Here is a 19,148-nt window from a genome sequence, read left to right as displayed (position 1 = left end):
TTAATTGGGAATCATTCTAATTTAAATAACCTTATAAAGTATAAAAAATTACAATGAATGCCATTAGAATTTTTTCAATCTAAGACTAAAATTTAAAACACGTGGAAGGCTAAAATAATAATTTGGTAGAGAAAGATCCATGGATCATGGGCTATTGGATCGGTTATTTTTAGAGCATGATGGGCTAGCTTTCGGATAAACATGCGGATCGTAACACTTGACCCGGCCATTCCTAAAAGTGATCCTCACGGTTGATTTTCCTCAAACTGATCCTCACGGTTGATTTGGATTGAGCGTCACGATTTGTATTGATCCTCACAGTTGCCATTTGATAATCTAAACATAATTACAATAACAAATAAGTCAAGATAATACCTAAACAATCATATCTCTTTAATTTCGAATTCAAATCAATGTCATAACAAATTTGAGTCATCTATAGTTACCAAAAAATCTAAACTAAATCAAAAAAATATATTCAAAACATCTTCAATCAAGAATATACCTAAAATATCTATTCAAATGATTGATTTGCAAAGATATTATTCCTATCTAATAGGACTAACCCTAGACGTTCTATCTCTTATATATATAGATCTTCAACGATATTCTCAATACTCAATAAGCTACCAAACCACCTCTATACCTCTAAAACAATGGCTCATCTCATCACCGAACTTAACGCAATTAAACCTTTCAAAACTCAATGGAAGATTCAAGTGAAAATCGTCCATTCGTGGACTCAATACATCCAATACTCCGGAGAAACTGTCGAGATGATTCTTGCTGATACATGTGTAAGAATCTTTTTACTAATAGTAGATATTTTCTTCTGTAATTATTATGTGTTCATACTCTTTCTTTGCTAAATACAAGGTACCTTGATTCATGCGACTGTCAAGAAACAACAAGTCAACAAGTTTCAAAGGCTCATCACAACTGGAGAGTGGAGAACTGTGGAAAATTTTACAGTTGCAAAATCTATTGGAAAGTACCGGGCAACCAGACTTCCATTCAAGATGTCCCTCATGAATACGACTGTTATAAGTCGTATTCCTTCAATTTCTGAGGAGTTTTACTTTGATTTTGCTAACTTTCCAGACATTCTGAATGTTAATTGAATGAAAACATTTTGATTGGTATTTTCCATTCCTCCTATTTATGTATATAATGTTTAAAGCAAAAAAAATAGCAAACTAACACCATTTCATATTTTTACAGATGCTATTGGTCAGGTCGTGAGTTTAGGTGAGATGACAAACTCACGATGTCATCAACAAAGCCACCAAAAGATTTGAGTTTGAACTTACTACTTCTATTAACAAACAAATACAGAATAAACCACCAACAACATAACAAGCAACCAAATTACTATGTACAAATTTGATATATTTAATTTATAAGTATTTAATCTAATTTGAAAATCAATAGAGTAGGTCTATATTGTTATCACCTAATCAAAAATGTTATGTTTAATATCTTACTAACCTTTTAAATTTAGATCTCTGAAAACCTCCAAATACAACACCAAATCTCTTTTCTCCTTCAGATTCCAAGTCGCAAAAGATTCTTGGTCTGCAGATTTTTAACAGTTATCGATTTTACATTAGTACAACCATATAAATCATTGTAAAGACTAAGAAACATTGCCATTTTTAAAAGGATTGTACCAAATTAGCTTTCAAGAATGCTTCAAATTGAACTGTTACTGTTCTGCTCCATAAGAATTAGAGGTGCAAAATGATACTTGGCCTGCAGACATATTGAGCTTTGTATCATGAATATAAGATTGATCTAAAGAATAATGAAGCAGGAGCTTATTGAAATAAAGTGCTCACGTTATATAATAATCTTAATAAAAAAAAACTTATCTTCGTGGTTCTTCTTCTTTTGAGAATCCATCAAAATATTTGTAATCATCTGAAACAATTATAAAAATAAAAATAAGTATATAGATTCACAGGTTTCAAGATATACTGAAATTGATTAGATTTAGTCTCTTAACACTAGAAATTTGATGAAATAGATTGATTCACTAACTAACATGTTTAAACTAAACGAAACAAAATATGATTCAGTTGCAAGCAATTAAATATGAAAAGGGTAATATTTAATCAAATTTCTATGGGTTATTAACAATCTTTGAATAATATCTATTATGAAACACAAAAAAATCAATGGTAGAAACTCAATCGACCGATTCTAAAAACGTAGAAACAAAAATCAAAGAAAAGAAAAGCTTACCTCTTTTTAGATCTAATAATTTGCGAATCACGATGTATAATCGAAGACGAAGGAAGTCGATTTAGTATGGATTTCGATTCAGATTCGTAAATCGACCGACAAAGATGATTTTCGTTGATTGGAATTTTTTTTCCGTTTCAGACAAAGACTCAAGAACAAAAACATTATCTGTCCAGATAATAAAAAACATAATTGAGATACTGTTTACGACAAAGTTTTGGATTGATTACGGCCCATTACAAATATTATTGGTTCTGTGGCCCAAGGAATAAAACTCAATATTGACCATGTTAGTGACAAATAATGAATTCATTTTAAACATTTGTCAATTATAGTATAGATTTAATAAATTTACCTTACTAGACCAAGTACTAAACACACTAATTATGTTACAAAAACAATAAAATAAACACAGTAATGTGTTGTATTACCCATCTATATTTTAATACAAAAATATACCGAAATACATATTTCTCGAACGATTTGATTTGTTCCCAATACTAATATATTCAATCCTGTAATTTGTTACATAAATCTATTTGAAATAGTCATACAAAATTCAAATTGATACACACATTCAAAACCTAATTGACATAAATTTTATACTCAAAAACATATGTTACCAAAACCCCGCACGTACGTGCGGGTCCGGATCTAGTTTGGCTTAAGATCATTGAGAGCAGTAGCGGACGTACGTAGACGAGAGGTGGGGCACGTTCCACATACTCATTTTTCAAATTTTTTTATTTTTTTTTTAACTTATATATATCAAAGTTACCAAAAAATTTCAAATTTATTAAGTTATCCTCCATGCAAAATAATTTCTAAAAATTTATCAAATTCAATAAGGTTGTGTCTAAGCTTGTGCTTTCGCGTTTCATATCGGATTTTGTTCTGATTTTTTTGGTTTTCGATAATTCGGGTAGGAGAGTTTATTATCCGTTCAAATTTTATGACTATTTGGTTTGTGTAGGTGTCGGATTCGGATCGGTCGGAAACGAAAAAATAAAAATTGTTCAATTTTATGAAAATTTGGTTTAATTTTAATAAAATATGGCATAATTTTGCAAACAATTTTTCAAATTTGACAAAGATACCTAATAATGTTTGGATATCTAGGTTATTTTAGATATTTTTGTTAATTTGGTATTTTTGGTTATAAAATTATAAATAAATATAATTAATATTTTTAGATATATTATTTTATTTTGGGATTTCGGGTATAATATTCGGTTTTTGGTTCGGTTTGGATAATTCCGGTATAAACATTTAGAATCTGTTTGGAATTTTACGAATATTCAGTTCGATTTCAGAACTGGATTTTTTCGATCGGTTTTTAGATTTCGATTTTTGTGCACGACTTAATTTTGCCCCACGTAAAAACAACTTCTGGATCCGCCATTGATTGAGAGAGGTGAATGATGTGTGTTGGCTCAAGCTTATGTGGAGAATAGTTTCTCATGGAGATCCACTATGGTTTAAATGGAATACGATGAACTTATCAGGAAAGATTCGTTATGGCCCTTTTGAGCCAACTCAAGTCAGGGCTCCTGAATATGGAAAACATTATTGAATTATCAAGGCGAACAGAACCTAACCAAACCGATAACAGATTACATATGTATATGTTGCCGATCAGTTTTGCCCTAATAACCGAATCCGAACCGAATGCCACAAATCTCGGTTCGGTTCGGTTATTTCGGTTTGTCTTTTTTGTCCCAGGTCTAGTGACTATCTTAAATGATGTAGAAGATGCTATGTTCCGAAAATGGCATACGCAGTAATGTAGATGGTGAAGATGTGGTGCTATAGAGGGGGAGGGGGGGGGGGGGGGAAGGGATGCTTTCAAACCTACTTTCTCCACCAAAGACACATGAAACCACACTAGAACAATATCAAACAAGGTCACTAGGCATAAGGCAATTTGATTCTATCACGCGACGCCAAAAAATTCTTTTTGCAATGGGCTTCCAATAAACTATAATCTATCAATGCTAGTGAAAAACAACTTCAAATCTTAGTTCTCCACAAACTGAGAAGGAATAGAGAACTACGGCCCTGTTCGTTTACTAGTCGCTGGCGACTAGCGACTTCGATCAGCGAATTCTTCTGTTGTTCGTTTGATAGTCCCTGCGACTGGTTACTGCATTGTTCGTTTGGTAGTCGCTGCGATCAATCGCTATATTTTAAAATTATTATTTTTATTTTAAACATAGTTTTAATTTTAAAATTTTTATTTTATGCAAATTTTAGTTTTAAATAAAATTAAAGTTATATACTATACATTTTTAAGAAAATAAATAATACTTTTTAATACTTAATTAAAAATTCATTTATTTTAAGTTAAATTAGAGAATTTTAAATTAATTTTATTTTATTAAATTTAATTTAATCTAGTTTTAGTTTAATTTAAGCTAATTTAAACCAATGTAAATAAAATTAATTTAATTTAATTTTTATTTAATATATTTGATTGTATTTTTTTTGTTTTATTTTGTTTTACTCTATTTATTTTATTTTATTTTCAATTAAATTAATTCTTGGATCTAGCTGGTACGAATGAGAAACAAACTGTTAAGAGACACCCTAAATTGAGCAAGTCAAAGCAAGGGTTGTAATGTACTCACTTTGGAATTTTTGACGTTGAACATTCTTTCTTTTATTATATGATAGGGAAATATCAATGGATATGCTCAGACGATTGGAAAATTAGTTCTCTTTCCTCCCTAAATATCTCATCTACTGTTTAATAAATTTGGACTTTTTTGCCCCTATCTTCATTATTTCATTTCTCTTTCTTGCTTGTGTTTGATGTCAGAAGAAGAAAGTAAAAAAACTGTAGACAATTTTATTCTCTGTCGATACTCATGACGGACGTCAACGTTGAACTCGAGACCAACTCCGCCGAGACGGCATCTTGACCCAACGATTAACTCCAAACAAACTGCGCCGTGACGGCTCAATGACCCATGTGTTCGCCAACAATTGATTGAAACCATTGTGGTTGTTGTGAAAATTGAGTATTAGGAGGAGTATTGAGTATAAATGATCCTCAGGAATCAATGGTTATCGTCATGGACGATGAGGAGGACAATTTTTTTGTCTCTGTTTGTGTGGTTTTGAGTTCTAATTAATATGGAATTCCAATTTGTGAACACGTCTATGTTTAAGTTTCAATTTGTGGTGTGATGTATCTAATACTTCAATTGTTATCGGAGATTATGACGGTGGAATTAGAAAAACTGTGAGATATTTTGCTAAACTAAAGATAAACTTCAGTTGATCCGATAATTTATAAATTAACGATTAAAGAATGTAATATTCCGTTAAATAAACTATTAATCCGTTATAAATATATGTAATATTAAAGAATTAATAACTCATTTTTTTAGTTGGGTAAATAAATTATTCTTTTATTATTGTTAACAATTTATAATATTACTTAACATGTTATTATTATTGTTATCGTTTATAATTATATATACCTGTTATTAGAAATTTTTATCGAGTTAGTTACATTAGCAAAAGAGTAATTATGCATAAATATATATTTTATTATAATTATGCATAAATAAGATTACTGGTTTTAACATGATAAATATGCACTGAACACATTAGATATGAATTTACTATGAAACTATACTAATTAACATGCTAATCAAATAATTATACACACAAATACTATACTATATGTAACCCGTTATTTTTATATCTAATATAATAAATTTGTTTACATGATAAATGTGAATTTATCACATAAATTATAAACTTATCGCAATATAATATAGTTTAACTCGGTATATTTATTTTGTATTCATTGTTTAGGGTGCTAGTACTCCTAAAGTTGGTGAAGTTATTGGAATTCAGAGTAACGCAAATGCTAATAAAAAAATTAGTCGATACCTAAGTTATTCTGTAATGTTTTCGTTACTTATAGCTCGTAATTTTTTTCTTTTGCTCTGTCTTAAGGTGTTGCTAATACAGATGTTGGTAATGATATTTGGCTGAAAGACAAACGCGGACAATAATAATGTGGTCAGTCCATAAATTGCTTAACTCGGTTAGCCTCTGTATCTGTGCTATACAACTAAAGATCTTTATGTTGTATAGGGGTATTTTTGTCTTAATTATTTAAGGTGAAGAGAGAGAACTAAATAACTAATTATGAAGCATACATACTTAATTTTTCGTTCGTCTGAGCATAGATATTTAACTCACCCTATATGATATCATCATAAGGGTAAGTAGAAGTGTAGAACAAAACATTTGTATTCATCAGAAAAGAAAAAAAATTCAGCCTCAAATAACAAAATTTTGGTAGGTAACTAAGAAGAGAAAAAAATATATATATATAGGGAGTTAAAAGGACAAGAACATTTAAAAAGACACATTATTTTGTAAAAAACACAACTATTGAAACCAAGAGTTTGTAATATAAAAAATGAATAACACATACTGAAAAGACACAACATTAAATGAAATAGATGCAAATTTTTAAAAAGATACAACGTAAGATATAATTTTCAAATTATTAAAATTTCGAAAATATATATTACGAAAGATACGATAAAAAGACATCCGTAAACCTTACCAAAAAAAAAAAAGACATCTGTAAAAAGTATTTATTCGGATTTTTATTATTGTAAGACTAATACTCTTTACTTAATTATATATTTAATAAATTATATTTTTTCAACTATCTAATAAAATTAATATATATATTTTCGTTAAAAATTAGTAGTCTGTGGCCCGACCATGAGTGTCCTTGAGGCCCGCTTCTTTCAGACCAAAATCTTGTAACCATCACTACAAAAAAAAATCCACATTGATAGCATTAGGTAATAGCACGGTTTACCAAACTGCTATTGAAGATGATATGTAATTTTGGTTATTATATAATAGCATTTTATAAACGTTAAGATAGAATTTTAATGAGCGGGAATCCAAAATCTCTAAATCCGCCAAACACTTAAGCAAATATTTGGACTTTTAACTTTCACACTCGTTTTCCCCTCTTTCTCGAAAAACCCTAAGACGTAACTCTCTCAGACCTAACTCTCTATGACCGACGAATTGACTCTTCCAACCGCCAATTAAACCCTCTGTTGCCATCGTTGAAGGTCAACGTGAAACTGAACCTGCCGCCGGCATTAATTCTGCCTTAGTTATGTCGGTTTTGAGCTCAAATCGAAGGCATGTCCTTTACTCTGTTGATTTTTTCTTTTTTTTCGTTACCCTAGAATTGTTTCTTTCTATCTGTGTGACTCGATAATCTGATGTTCTAGGTAGTTTGGTTATTCTTCTTCACTTTTTAAAATTTCGTCTATTTTGTATGCCTCTGTTTTTGCAAATTCAGAACAATTTCTTTACATTATTGCGGACGGATTGGGCTCGGCCCATTCTGACATCTTTAGAGTTAAGTTAAAAGGACAAAAGTTTTAATATTTGATTTTGGAGGATCAGATCGAATCTTATCTCCAATAACAATTATAACTAGAAAACAATCCTTACGCCTGAAATCAAAGAAAGATACATAACAATGTTGATTAAATCTTTCATTTTTCATTAAAATAACACTTTGAAAACAAATTAAAGTCTAGAATTAAACCACTGGTTTAACAAAATTTCTTATAATAAAACATCTTCTTAAATACCTCTTATTTTTACTGAACTTGTAATAATGTTTTAACTACGTAAACATATTATATCCTACACAAAATAATAGGGTTTGGGTTCTAATATAGAACAAAATCGTAGAGAAGAAGATGTTGTCTCGTTTGGTATTAGACATTATATTAATTATTATATTCCTCTTTAGTATATTTGAAGCTCAGCATCTATATACATAAGAAGGCTATGCCTTTGTAACAAAATTTGAAATCGTATTAATAAATAGAAGACAAATTATAAGGAACTCTCCAGCTGAAACAGAGGTTTTGCTCTCAAGTGAAGCTGGACCTGCAACACAAACACTGAAGCCCATCAAAGAAACTCAGTCAAAGCCCATTAATACTCAGTCGTTATCCTGCAGCAACACAAAGCAAGATAACGTTCTCAGAAGATTCCCGAAGCAATGCAAGGTTCCAGGAAGCTTCCTTCATAACAAATTTGGAGCTCTTGGATCATGTGAAGTCACGTGCTAAAGGACACCTGTCATGACATCATTGATTACCTTTGTCCTTAAATATCAATCATTAGCCACTGTAAAAACTTGAGTTGAATAAAGACAAGAAAAGTTCTTCTTCTCCAAAATTTTCTCTCTAGCTTTCTTAAAGCTTTCATGGTATCAGAGCCATGGATGGCTCTCCTGAATCTTTTTCTCTTTCCGCTTTGAGAATCTCTCAGTGTGTTACACTAAAACTCACTGAATCAAACTACTTGCTATGGAAGACTCAGTTCGAGTGCTTTCTCTCGAGTCAGATGCTTGTGGGCTACGTCACTGGTGGCACTCCACGTCCTCCTCCTACGATAACTGTGCGCAATGGAGATCAGGTCACAGAAGCTCCAAATCCAGAGTTCGTCAAATGGGTCAGGAATGATCAAAATGTGCTGTCTTGGCTGTTTGGGTCTCTGTCAGAGGATGCTCTGCGTTCTGTCTATGGTCTCCACACATCCCAGGAGGTATGGTTTGCTTTGGCCAAGAAGTATAATAGGGTGTCTGCTACTAGAAAGTTAGATCTGCAAAGGCGTTTAAACAATTTGTCTAAGGAAGGAAAATCTATGACTCAATACTTGTCTGAGGCTAAAACTATATGCGATCAACTTGCGTCTATTGGTTGTGCTCTCACAGATCCAGAGAAAATCTATGGTGTGTTACATGGTTTAGGTCAGGAATATGAATCCATATCCACTTTTATTGAAAACTCAATGGATACCTTTCCTACTCAGTCTTTTGAGGATGTTGGATATCGTCTCACAAATTTTGACGATAAGCTTCAGGGATACAATTCTGCAGCCAGTGTCACACCGCATCTTGCCTTTACTGCTGACAAAACCTACTACACTCAAGGTCGAGGTCAGAATAATGGTCGGTCTGGTTCTCGTGGAAGAGGTCGTGGCTACTCTACACGGGGAAGAGGGTTTCACCAACAAATCAACTATCAATCCTCAGATTCTGGTTCAGAACGTCCAACCTGTCAGATTTGTGGTAAGTATGGTCATTCAGCAGTCAAATGCTACAAGAGATTTGATCACTCATATCAGATGGAAGATGTTCACACGGCAATGGCTGCAATGACGCTCTCTGGTCAGACTCAGGGTCACGAATGGCTTCCAGACTCGGCGGCAACAGCTCACATAACCAACTCTACTGCTCAGCTCCAACACTCACAACCTTACAGAGGTGATGATGCAGTTATTGTTGGTAATGGAGAATTCCTTCCAATCACTCATGTTGGTTCTATAGCAATTCCAACTCTCCAAGGTACTACTTTACCTTTAGAAGATGTTTTAGTTTGTCCAAACATCACAAAGTCTCTATTATCGGTATCAAAACTCACAGCAGATTATCCTTGTGTTGTTGAATTTGACTCTGATGGTGTTGTTGTGAAGGACAAACGGACCAAACAGCTCCTCACACGAGGAAACAGGCATAAAGATCTTTATGTGTTAGAGAATTCTCAGTTTGCTGCGTTTTACTCTTCTAGACAACAAGCTACTTCTGGGGAGATTTGGCACTTGCGACTGGGACATCCTAATGGTGAAATACTGCAGCACCTATCCAATAATAAAGCTATAGTGATGAATAAAACAAGCAATCGTTTGTGTGATGCTTGTCAGATGGGAAAGTCTTGTAAACTCCCATTTTCTACTTCTGATTTTGTTTCAAAAAGACCCTTAGAACGCATCCACTGTGACTTATGGGGTCCAGCACCTGTTATTTCTGCTCAGGGATTTCGTTATTATGTGATTTTTATTGATAATTACTCAAGGTTTACCTGGTTTTATCCTCTCAAGCTCAAATCCGACTTCTTCTCTGTTTTTGTTTTGTTTCAACAAATGGTGGAGAATCTTTTTATGCAGAAAATTGCTAACTTTCAGTGTGATGGAGGAGGTGAGTTCATAAGCTCAAGATTTGTGTCTCATCTAGCCACATGTGGCATCAAGCAACTCATTTCATGCCCTCACACACCGCAACAGAATGGGTTGGCTGAAAGAAAGCATAGGCACATTACTGAACTTGGCCTCTCAATGATGTTTCAAAGCAAGATTCCTCAATATCTATGGTTAGAAGCTTTCTTCACTGCTTCCTTTTTGGGCAATCTGCTACCATCTTCTGCATTAGCTGACAACAAAAGTCCTTATGAGCTTCTAAAAGCCATTCTCTGATCCTACATATTTTAGAAGCTTGGCAGGGAAGCTCCAATATCTTACATTGACCCGGCCTGACATTGATCCTAGATCATTACTTTGTGTCTTCTTAGGCTATAATGAAAAATATAAAGGTTATAGGTGCCTTTATCCACCTACTGGTAATGTGAAAGGTACAATAAGCATGGGTATCAATTTTTCGAATACTACAGACTCTACTCTTCGTGTATACAGCGACAGTGATTGGTCAGGTTGCAAAGACACTAGCCGCAGCACAGGAGGTTTCTGTACATTCCTCGGAGAAAATATTATATCATGGTCTTCGAAGAAGCATTCTACTGTTTCCCATTCATCCACTGAAGCAGAGTATCGAACTCTTTCATTAGCTTCTCGAGAAATAATGTGGTTGAATTCACTCTTACGGGAAATAGGAGTTGCTCAGCCTATTACTCCAGAGTTATATTGTGATAATCTCTCGGCGGTTCATCTCACTGCCAATCCTACACTTCACTCAAAAACAAAGCACTTTGCTAGAGACTTTCATCATGTGCGAGAACAGGTTGCACTTGGAGCTCTTATTGTTAAGCACATTCCAGCTCCTGATCAGATTGCAGATGTCTTCACCAAGTCTCTTCCTCAACAAGCGTTCTTTGATTTGAGGTTCAAACTCGGCGTTTGCTTGCCACCCACGCCAAGTTTGCGGGGGAGTATAAGGAACTCTCCAGCTGAAACAGAGGTTTTGCTCTCAAGTGAAGCTGGACCTGCAACACAAACACTGAAGCCCATCAAAGAAACTCAGTCAAAGCCCATTAATACTCAGTCGTTATCCTGCAGCAACACAAAGCAAGATAACGTTCTCAGAAGATTCCCGAAGCAATGCAAGGTTCCAGGAAGCTTCCTTCATAACAAATTTGGAGCTCTTGGATCATGTGAAGTCACGTGCTAAAGGACACCTGTCATGACATCATTGATTACCTTTGTCCTTAAATATCAATCATTAGCCACTGTAAAAACTTGAGTTGAATAAAGACAAGAAAAGTTCTTCTTCTCCAAAATTTTCTCTCTAGCTTTCTTAAAGCTTTCACAAATAAGGAATATAAAACTTAACCGGAAACGCCAACTCCTGTAAGATTTTAGTCTATACCCAAAACATTATTACTCTCCATGGATATTACATGCTTATGCCAAAAAAATATTACTATAGTATGAGAAAAAGTATGAATTAGTTGAGAGTCTGGGACAAAGGTTTTTAACATTTGATGTCCTTGGATCAAATCAAATGTTACAAAACATATTGGATTCAGTTGGAAAACGACATTTGGTACATAAAAAGGTAGATTAAATCTTTTAGTTTTTTAAACGGAGATCCGGATTCGGATATTATGATCTTAAAATTTTAGGAAAAATGATTTTCAGCTACACGAAAGAGACGCCATCATATAATCATATGCAAACTTTAAAAATATCTTGTTAGCTACACGAAATATTGCTATCATATAAGGACATTCCCGAACAAACCCAAATCATATGGAAACATCATAACCATCCTACTCTGGTGAACTGGTAGCCGGAATCCGGCGTTGACCAGAAAAAGTATTATTAAATTTTATTTTATTTTGATTAACAATTGAAAATAATAAATTACTATACATAATTTTATGGAAAACTTATATAACAAAATACACCAAAAAATAATTTAAATAAATATGTCACAAAATATTACAACTAGTATTCGAGTTTATAATGCATTTTCTCACGTAGTTTACTTTTGGTGCGGGATTTAGCATCCTCCAAAAAATTCGGCGTAAACCGCAAATAATTCTACTAAACCGAGTAAATCGGATAAACCGGTAATCAGTCCATGGACAAAAGCCCGATAACCTCGTCGCCGACCCGACATAAGAAAAGGAAAATACTAATTTAGAAGGAGAATCTTGAAGATATGGAAAAAAAAGGGGAAAAGATTAGATATTCAAAACCGAAGACTAAAAGAAATAGAACATATCAGAAATCGACGATCCCTCCATATAAATAAGGTCGAGAACTGAGTAAAGATCCGCCATTTTCATACACAAAACCCTATCTTGTTCTTGAAGCAACTAAAACCTTTGTAATTGAGACTTTTTGATTGAGATTTCAAGAAAAGAAAAAAAATTCTTCCTACTTTACTTAAATAAAGTCTATGTGGAATCCTAGTTTTCTACATTTACGAATTTTGTTTTATGATTGGTATGTATATTTGAAAATAGTTAAAGCTATACAATATAAGAATTATTAAGTCGCTCCAACGGTAATGTAGATCGATTTAGATAAAAGAGATCAACAATAAAATATTACTAATTATCAAATATATATATATATATATATATATATATATATATATTTAGACTAGTAAATTTGGTAGATCAACCCGATGACAGAACCGATCGAATGGGGCCAAATAATAAATCATTACAAGCACAAGCTTGAAAAATCAAAGCCCCTCAAAAAATAAAACATTTCTTATGGCAAATTACTTCGGGATCCCTACCAGTTACTTCAAAATTAGCACATAGAGGGATTCAATGTGATATTATCTGTAAAAGGTGTGAGTTGGCTGAGGAAACAATAAACCATGCTTTATTTGAGTGTTCTCATTCTCATAAAATATGGGAATTATCCGCAATTCCTACGGCATCAGGTATTTTTCCTCTAAGTTCGGAATTTTCAAACCTAGATTATCTTTATTGGAGATTACCATCTCCCCTAGATGGGGGAGAAAACCTACTGTTATGCTCGGATCTTGTGGTTCATATTGAAAGATAGGAATAAAAAGGTATTCAAGGGATTACAATCTGATCCCACAGATATTTTAAATCACGCTTTGAGTGAAAAATTATTGTGGGAAGAAGCTCAATTGGAACCGATCGAAACTAGCTATATTACGGAAACATTGGATAGCCTAGTTCAGTCAATAAGATGTCGGATTGATGGCTTTTGAAAATATTTGGATCCAACTATGGGTATAGGATGGTGGTGTTTTCAAGGAACTGAACAAACGATACTGCTCGGTGCAAAGTGCTTTCGGAGATGTTCCTCCCCCCTTCACTCGGAGATAGAAGATTTAATTTGGGCTATGAAGAATATCCTTTCAAAAAGGATCGATTGTCAGGCGTTTGAAACAGATTGTTCGGAGTTAGTCTCGATGATACAGTCACCTGATGAATGGCCCGCTTTCTCCAATCTGCTTGATGAGTTTGGTTTACTCCGCGTCTATTTCCCATTCTTCTCGTTTTCTCTTATTTCTCGTTTATGTAATGTTAAAGCGGTCTGTTTAGCCCGCACTTCTAGACTTTTATTTTTTGAAATTTCTTTTGTAGACTCTTCTCCTCCTAATTGGGCAACCAATCTAGGAGTTACTTATTAATTAATGTGTGGTTGACAAAATAAAATTAGGTAGATATTACTAGTGTTGGATCCCGAACGGAAGATACCCGATCTGGGAAAGACTTACACGTCGGCAAAGTAGGGGCTACAAGTCGGCCACGTCATCAAAACCAGAAGTCTCGGCTCGGGACAAGGCACAATAAAAAACCTAATCATAAATCGAAGCTAAGAGCAAACGCAGTGGAGCATGTGTAATTGTGGGTGTAAGTAATTGTTTATTATTATAATTAAAAGAGAAAAAGAGAAAAGAGAGAGAGAGAGATAGAGAGATAGAGAGAAGAAATTTTTTTCTATTTTTATAATGCCTCACACTTGAGTGTAAGTCTACACCCGGTTTTTGTTGAAAAGGTAACTTTTACAATATTTCTCAATTGTTTATAACTAACACCCGAGCATCACATGCTCCACTGCGTTTGCTCTAAGTAGAAAGCGAGTAAGGTAGGCCAAATATAATAATATAAACAAGCCCAACATGGTATATTAAAGATTCAAACCTAAGCGTTATGAGAATTAAGGAGCCAAATCGAAACAGGTAAATTAATGGGTAATCAAGACAATTACGACAATAATTGTCCATTCAATATTTGTAATATCTAGAACCTTGTCTATGATCCGATGATGAAATGTTGTGTTTGCTAAATAGAGAGGGAGAACGAATGTATAGGGGATCCTTTTTTTGACACAAAAGACTATAATAAACTTTTTAATCATACTATTTAGAGCACCTCCATCAAGAGGATCCATCATACGGTTTATGAAATGAGAAACTGTTAGATACCCATTAAATACTTTCTTTCACATGTGCCCTCTTGTTATTGGTTTAATCTTTTAAAACAAAATAAAATTTAAATATATAATAATATTAATAAAAAATTTTGGAAAAGCCCATTAGAGTCTCTTGACTAATGGGGATGCTCTTAAAGTGCTTCTATCCCGGCTATTGAAAGTTTAAAACTCACAATTTTCATATCTTTAAATTGTCCGGATCCGATATTCATAGATATGTATGTATTAATGAGGCTAATTGGTTGGCATGTGCAACTTTCACATTTCTTCAAGACAAAAACGATGGATCTTCATTAAATGATGTTATCCTTTATTAGTGTATTACAAATGCTTCTTTATATGATGGATCTATCCAAACTAGAAGAGAAGACATTGTATTTCTAGATATCAGAAGGATCGATAGAATCTTCGATGATTTCGATACAAGATCCGACAGATTCTCCTTTGGACATAGCCTGCGCGAGCTTAGATCGAGCTATCTCATGGCGACGTAGTAGCAGTATGGTGTTAAGGACTGACCACCTCACCTGCGAGTCCGCTTTCTTCTGTGTGAAGCCCAAACTCTTCACCAAACCATCTAACTGTTCCATCAACACCACAAAACCATAAAGCATAATTAAGTGTCTAAGTATATTTACAATAATCAGAAGAGGTTTTATGGGTAAAGACAACGGACCTTGCTGATATCGTCAAGGCCGCCTTCAGCATAACCATACAAGAGATATTCTGTTGCTACACCAGCAAGAGCAATGCATGAGAATCTGTTCAGCATCTGGTTTTGGAATAGCAAACGCATTTTCTTATTAGGCTGAAGATTTTAAAAAGGTTTAGAATTTTTTTATGGGAAGCAAAAGAAAACATACGGTAGCGGAGACTTTTCCAGAATTAACCTGCAATTTTCAGGATGGGAAAAAGTAAATAAAAGCTTGGATTTTTGAATGAGTTTCTGCTTCTTCAGGGTATGTGAAAGAAGAAAGAGAGGTTATGTACTTCTTCAAGGAACTCATAGTCCACAAAGGCTGAACCAGCTTGAATGTTGAGAGATCCTTCTTTCTGTAAAGCTTCAAGGCTTGAGAGTGTGTATCCGCGTGGTAGAATCCCGACCAAGTAGGCCACCAAGAAATGACCTGCTTCGTGCTGCATTATAGAAACCTCAGTTTGCAGTAAGTCCAATGAAAATGATAATGTTGCTAAAAAGATTCATATGGAGTGATACATTGAAGCAGAGTGAAGTTTCAGGTCTTACTTGAACAACTCTGTTATGGTATCGTTGGCTAAACGTATGACCAATTGTATCAAGAACCAAACTCGCAATCCCGCCATTAAATGAGACCTATAACAAGAGAATTGCCTCATTAAGGACATATGAAGAGACTATATAAGTGTGTGTTTCATCTTTAGTCAGAGCATTGAGTTACCAAATCCAAAGTCCACAGGAACATAAACCCAAGAGAAAGAAACAAAAGCTGTTGAGAACTCAAGTCAAAGGCTTTCCAAGCAACTATTCCCCCTGAGACACCGGCTATCTGAAGGTTTCTTTCGATGGAGCCAAGCGTTGCATCTGTTGGTGAGAGAAGTGAAGCTGCGTTAATACCATTCAGTTTTAGTTCCTCCAACGAGTAGAGTCTCTGAGGCACCTATAAAAAAATCCACAGCCAACGAAGGAAAAAGACAAGAAATGAGACCACGCTGATTAAATAACAGTTTTAGTAAAAGCTTCAGAAACTAAAATGATACATTTCAAGAACACCAAGATCTAAGCTAAACCTATATTAGCATCAAATCATGATGATCACGACACAAAGGCCAAAACATAGATCAATCAAGTCCATCAAAGATCCACAGAATGAGATTCACATTGACATTATGATACACTCCAAGTGACCAAGATTTAAGTTAAACTTATCAAAGCATCAAATCTTGACGATTATGACACAAAAGCTTAAACATCACACAGACCTGCCTTGCGGCTCCAAAACATCGAAGCCCATCAGGTTTTCCTTGGAGATCTCTGACAAGGGAAAGTGCAGCTCTCTCGTCTCCACTAGACAACTTAGAATCAACTTGCTCCAACACTTGTCTTCTTGTGGACAACGCTGTTTCAGATGAACAAACTATGCATCTGTAACTGTAATAACTATGGAAGACAAAAGACTTTTGTTGGTTTGAACATGGAAGTAGTCCCACACTATGTAACAACATAACCATTCAGCAATGAAGGATTTTGTGAAACTAATTCTGACCCAGTAAAGGATTTGCAATAGTAATACTGACTTAGATTAAGAAATCATCAAATGGGAAAATTTTTTGGAGATTTTTGCAGTAGGGAATATCAACCACTTGTTCTGGATAAGCAATTTTGGTTATAAAATTTTATTAAAATGTGAAATTCCTTAGCCAACACGCAATAGATTAAAAAAAAAAAAAAAAAATCAGATTCATTTACATCAGTTTGCTAAACGTTTATGATTTCTAGCCATTGCGTTGGAAAGATTTCACTATGAAATCAGTAAATCGAGGGAAAAAAAAGGATGAAGATGAAGAAAGGTGAGGGTTCCCATAGAGACATCGTATAATAGTTTAGTTCTTCGATAGGTGCCTCATGTAAACGACATCGTATGAAAATTTGGCACATCAAATATATATTTTCATAGGGAAACGGCCTACTACTCCACGAACTATATTATTTTATCGTATTAATACACGAAGTTTTTATTTGTGCATAAATGTTGATCCTCAAAATCAAACAAGTACGTATTCGGAATCTTAAGGGTGAAAGAAGAATCTCTTCTTTAAAGCCGAGATTCTTTTTTTTTACATAGTGAGGCATCGGTAAGGCCGAGCTCCCTTTTTTTTTTTTTTTTTTTTTTTTTTTTTTTTTTTTTTTTTTTAATAATAGTATCGCTTCAGATGCATCGAATTCCATGTGCGGGGGACTTCGACGCCGGACATTGTGAGGAGTTCGTAGTCTCCGGGTCGGACGATCTTCGATATCTGATAGGGACCTTCCCAATTCGCACCTAGCTTCCCGGCGTTGAGTTCGGCCGTGTTTTCGAACACTTTTCTGAGGACGAGATCGCCTTCGCTAAAATGCCGATTATGGACTTTCTTGTTGTAGTATTTCGCTGCGGCGAGTTGATAATTCTGGATTCGACATAGCGCGGTATTGCGGTTTTCTTCCAGGTCGTCGAGACTGTGCCTCATCATTTCATCGTTGAGATCATTATTCTGTATCATCATGGAACGTCGGAGGCTCGTACACCCTACTTCGGCCGGGGCCATCGCTTCCATTCCGTAGGCTAAGGAAAACTGAGTTTGTTCGGTGGCGCTGCGCGGGGTCGTTCTGTATGACCATAGGACGCCGTCGAGTTCGTCTGCCCAGACTCCTTTTTTGGCTTCTAGTCGTTTCTTGAGTCCGGCGAGGATTGTTTTGTTTGTTGCCTCAGCCTGGCCGTTGCCTTGGGGGTAACGCGGTGTTGACTTGTTCAGACGAATTCTCCAGCTAGCGCAGAAATCTTTGAACTGTTGCGAAATAAACTGCGAGCCGTTGTCCGTGATTATTTCGTACGGTAGGCCGTGCCGACAAATGATGTATTTCCAAACGAAGTTCTGTACGTCTTTGGCTTTGATTGTTGCATAGGATTCAGCTTCGACCCACTTGGTGAAGTAATCAGTCATGACGAGGATGAAGCGTTTTTACCGCGAAGCTGGAAGTGGACCAACGACGTCCATGGCCCAATGCATGAAAGGGTATGGCGCGGCGCCAGCTTTCATCAGTTCGGTCGGCTGGTGGATGACAGGGGCGTGCCGTTGGCATTGCTCGCACTTGAGCACGTAGTTTTTACAATCCGAGATCATCGTCGGCCAGTAGTAACCGAGCTTTCTGATTTTGAGTGCGAGAGATCGTCCTCCTGAGTGGTTTCCACCTGCTCCCTCGTGTGTTTCTTTCATGACTTCTGCCGCGTCCGCCTTATGGAGGCAGCTGAGCACTGCCCCAGAGGCGTTGTACCGAAGTAAGCATTCGCGGTACAGAGTATATTTTGACGACTTGGCGCGTAGACGCCGTGCTTCCCATTTGTCTACCGGAACCGTCCCATCTGACAGGAAATCGCGTATTTCGAGGCGCCAATCGTCGGGGTCGCTTATCGGATCTGGTGCGGCGCGGCTGCACACAAGGTTGATGGATTCGATCCCTTCAATGCTGGGGTGGTCGATGCTCTCGACTGGTATGACGCGGCGAAGGTCTGGGTCGGACGTTGAGGCTAGTGCTGCTAGGGCGTCTGCGGGAGCGTTATCTCCCCGTGGTATCTTGGTTAGCTCAAACTCTGTGAATTGTTTGGACAGACGCTGGACGACCTTGAGGTACGCGTCCATTCTATCAT

The 19,148-nt window shown here is 35.4% G+C and overlaps 2 protein-coding genes and 1 long non-coding RNA gene across 3 annotated transcripts; 1 reads left to right on the top strand and 2 right to left on the bottom strand.

Annotated features, from left to right (window-relative positions):
* Positions 1–2,875, bottom strand: LOC110227339. Its single transcript, XR_002331107.1, has 4 exons — positions 2,245–2,875; positions 1,671–1,920; positions 1,489–1,575; positions 1–336 (listed from the first exon to the last, which is right to left on the bottom strand). It is a non-coding gene; the product is annotated as an uncharacterized LOC110227339 (long non-coding RNA).
* Positions 2,876–8,720: 5,845 nt separating this feature from the next.
* LOC110227326 lies at positions 8,721–10,109 on the top strand. Its single transcript, XM_021021307.1, has 2 exons — positions 8,721–9,667; positions 9,796–10,109. Exons 1-2 carry the CDS (start codon positions 8,965–8,967, stop codon positions 9,837–9,839), a joined length of 747 nt encoding a protein of 248 aa, XP_020876966.1. The 5' UTR covers positions 8,721–8,964; the 3' UTR covers positions 9,840–10,109.
* A 4,929-nt stretch (positions 10,110–15,038) lies between these two features.
* On the bottom strand, positions 15,039–17,104 carry LOC9308347. Its single transcript, XM_002872232.2, has 7 exons — positions 16,726–17,104; positions 16,185–16,403; positions 16,013–16,099; positions 15,757–15,903; positions 15,630–15,656; positions 15,443–15,538; positions 15,039–15,347 (listed from the first exon to the last, which is right to left on the bottom strand). Exons 1-7 carry the CDS (start codon positions 16,972–16,974, stop codon positions 15,147–15,149), a joined length of 1,026 nt encoding a protein of 341 aa, XP_002872278.1. The 5' UTR covers positions 16,975–17,104; the 3' UTR covers positions 15,039–15,146.
* Positions 17,105–19,148: the final 2,044 nt, after the last annotated feature.

This window comes from Arabidopsis lyrata (genome assembly GCF_000004255.2).
Source record: "Arabidopsis lyrata subsp. lyrata unplaced genomic scaffold ARALYscaffold_6, whole genome shotgun sequence".
NCBI lineage: Eukaryota > Viridiplantae > Streptophyta > Magnoliopsida > Brassicales > Brassicaceae > Arabidopsis > Arabidopsis lyrata.
This window is presented reverse-complemented; position numbering and strand designations above follow the sequence as displayed.

Bases quoted from the DNA above. Each gene is read 5' to 3' on its own strand.
- LOC110227326 (XM_021021307.1), top strand. From the start codon at position 8,965: ATGACTCAATACTTGTCTGAGGCTAAAACTATATGCGATCAACTTGCG. The intron at 9,668-9,795 runs GTACTACTTTAC...GTTGTTGTGAAG, and splicing joins AGCAATTCCAACTCTCCAAG to GACAAACGGACCAAACAGCT.
- LOC9308347 (XM_002872232.2), bottom strand. From the start codon at position 16,974: ATGGTTATGTTGTTACATAGTGTGGGACTACTTCCATGTTCAAACCAA. The intron at 16,100-16,184 runs GTAACTCAATGC...CTCTTGTTATAG, and splicing joins TCCTGTGGACTTTGGATTTG to GTCTCATTTAATGGCGGGAT. The intron at 15,904-16,012 runs GTAAGACCTGAA...TCTATAATGCAG, and splicing joins ACCATAACAGAGTTGTTCAA to CACGAAGCAGGTCATTTCTT.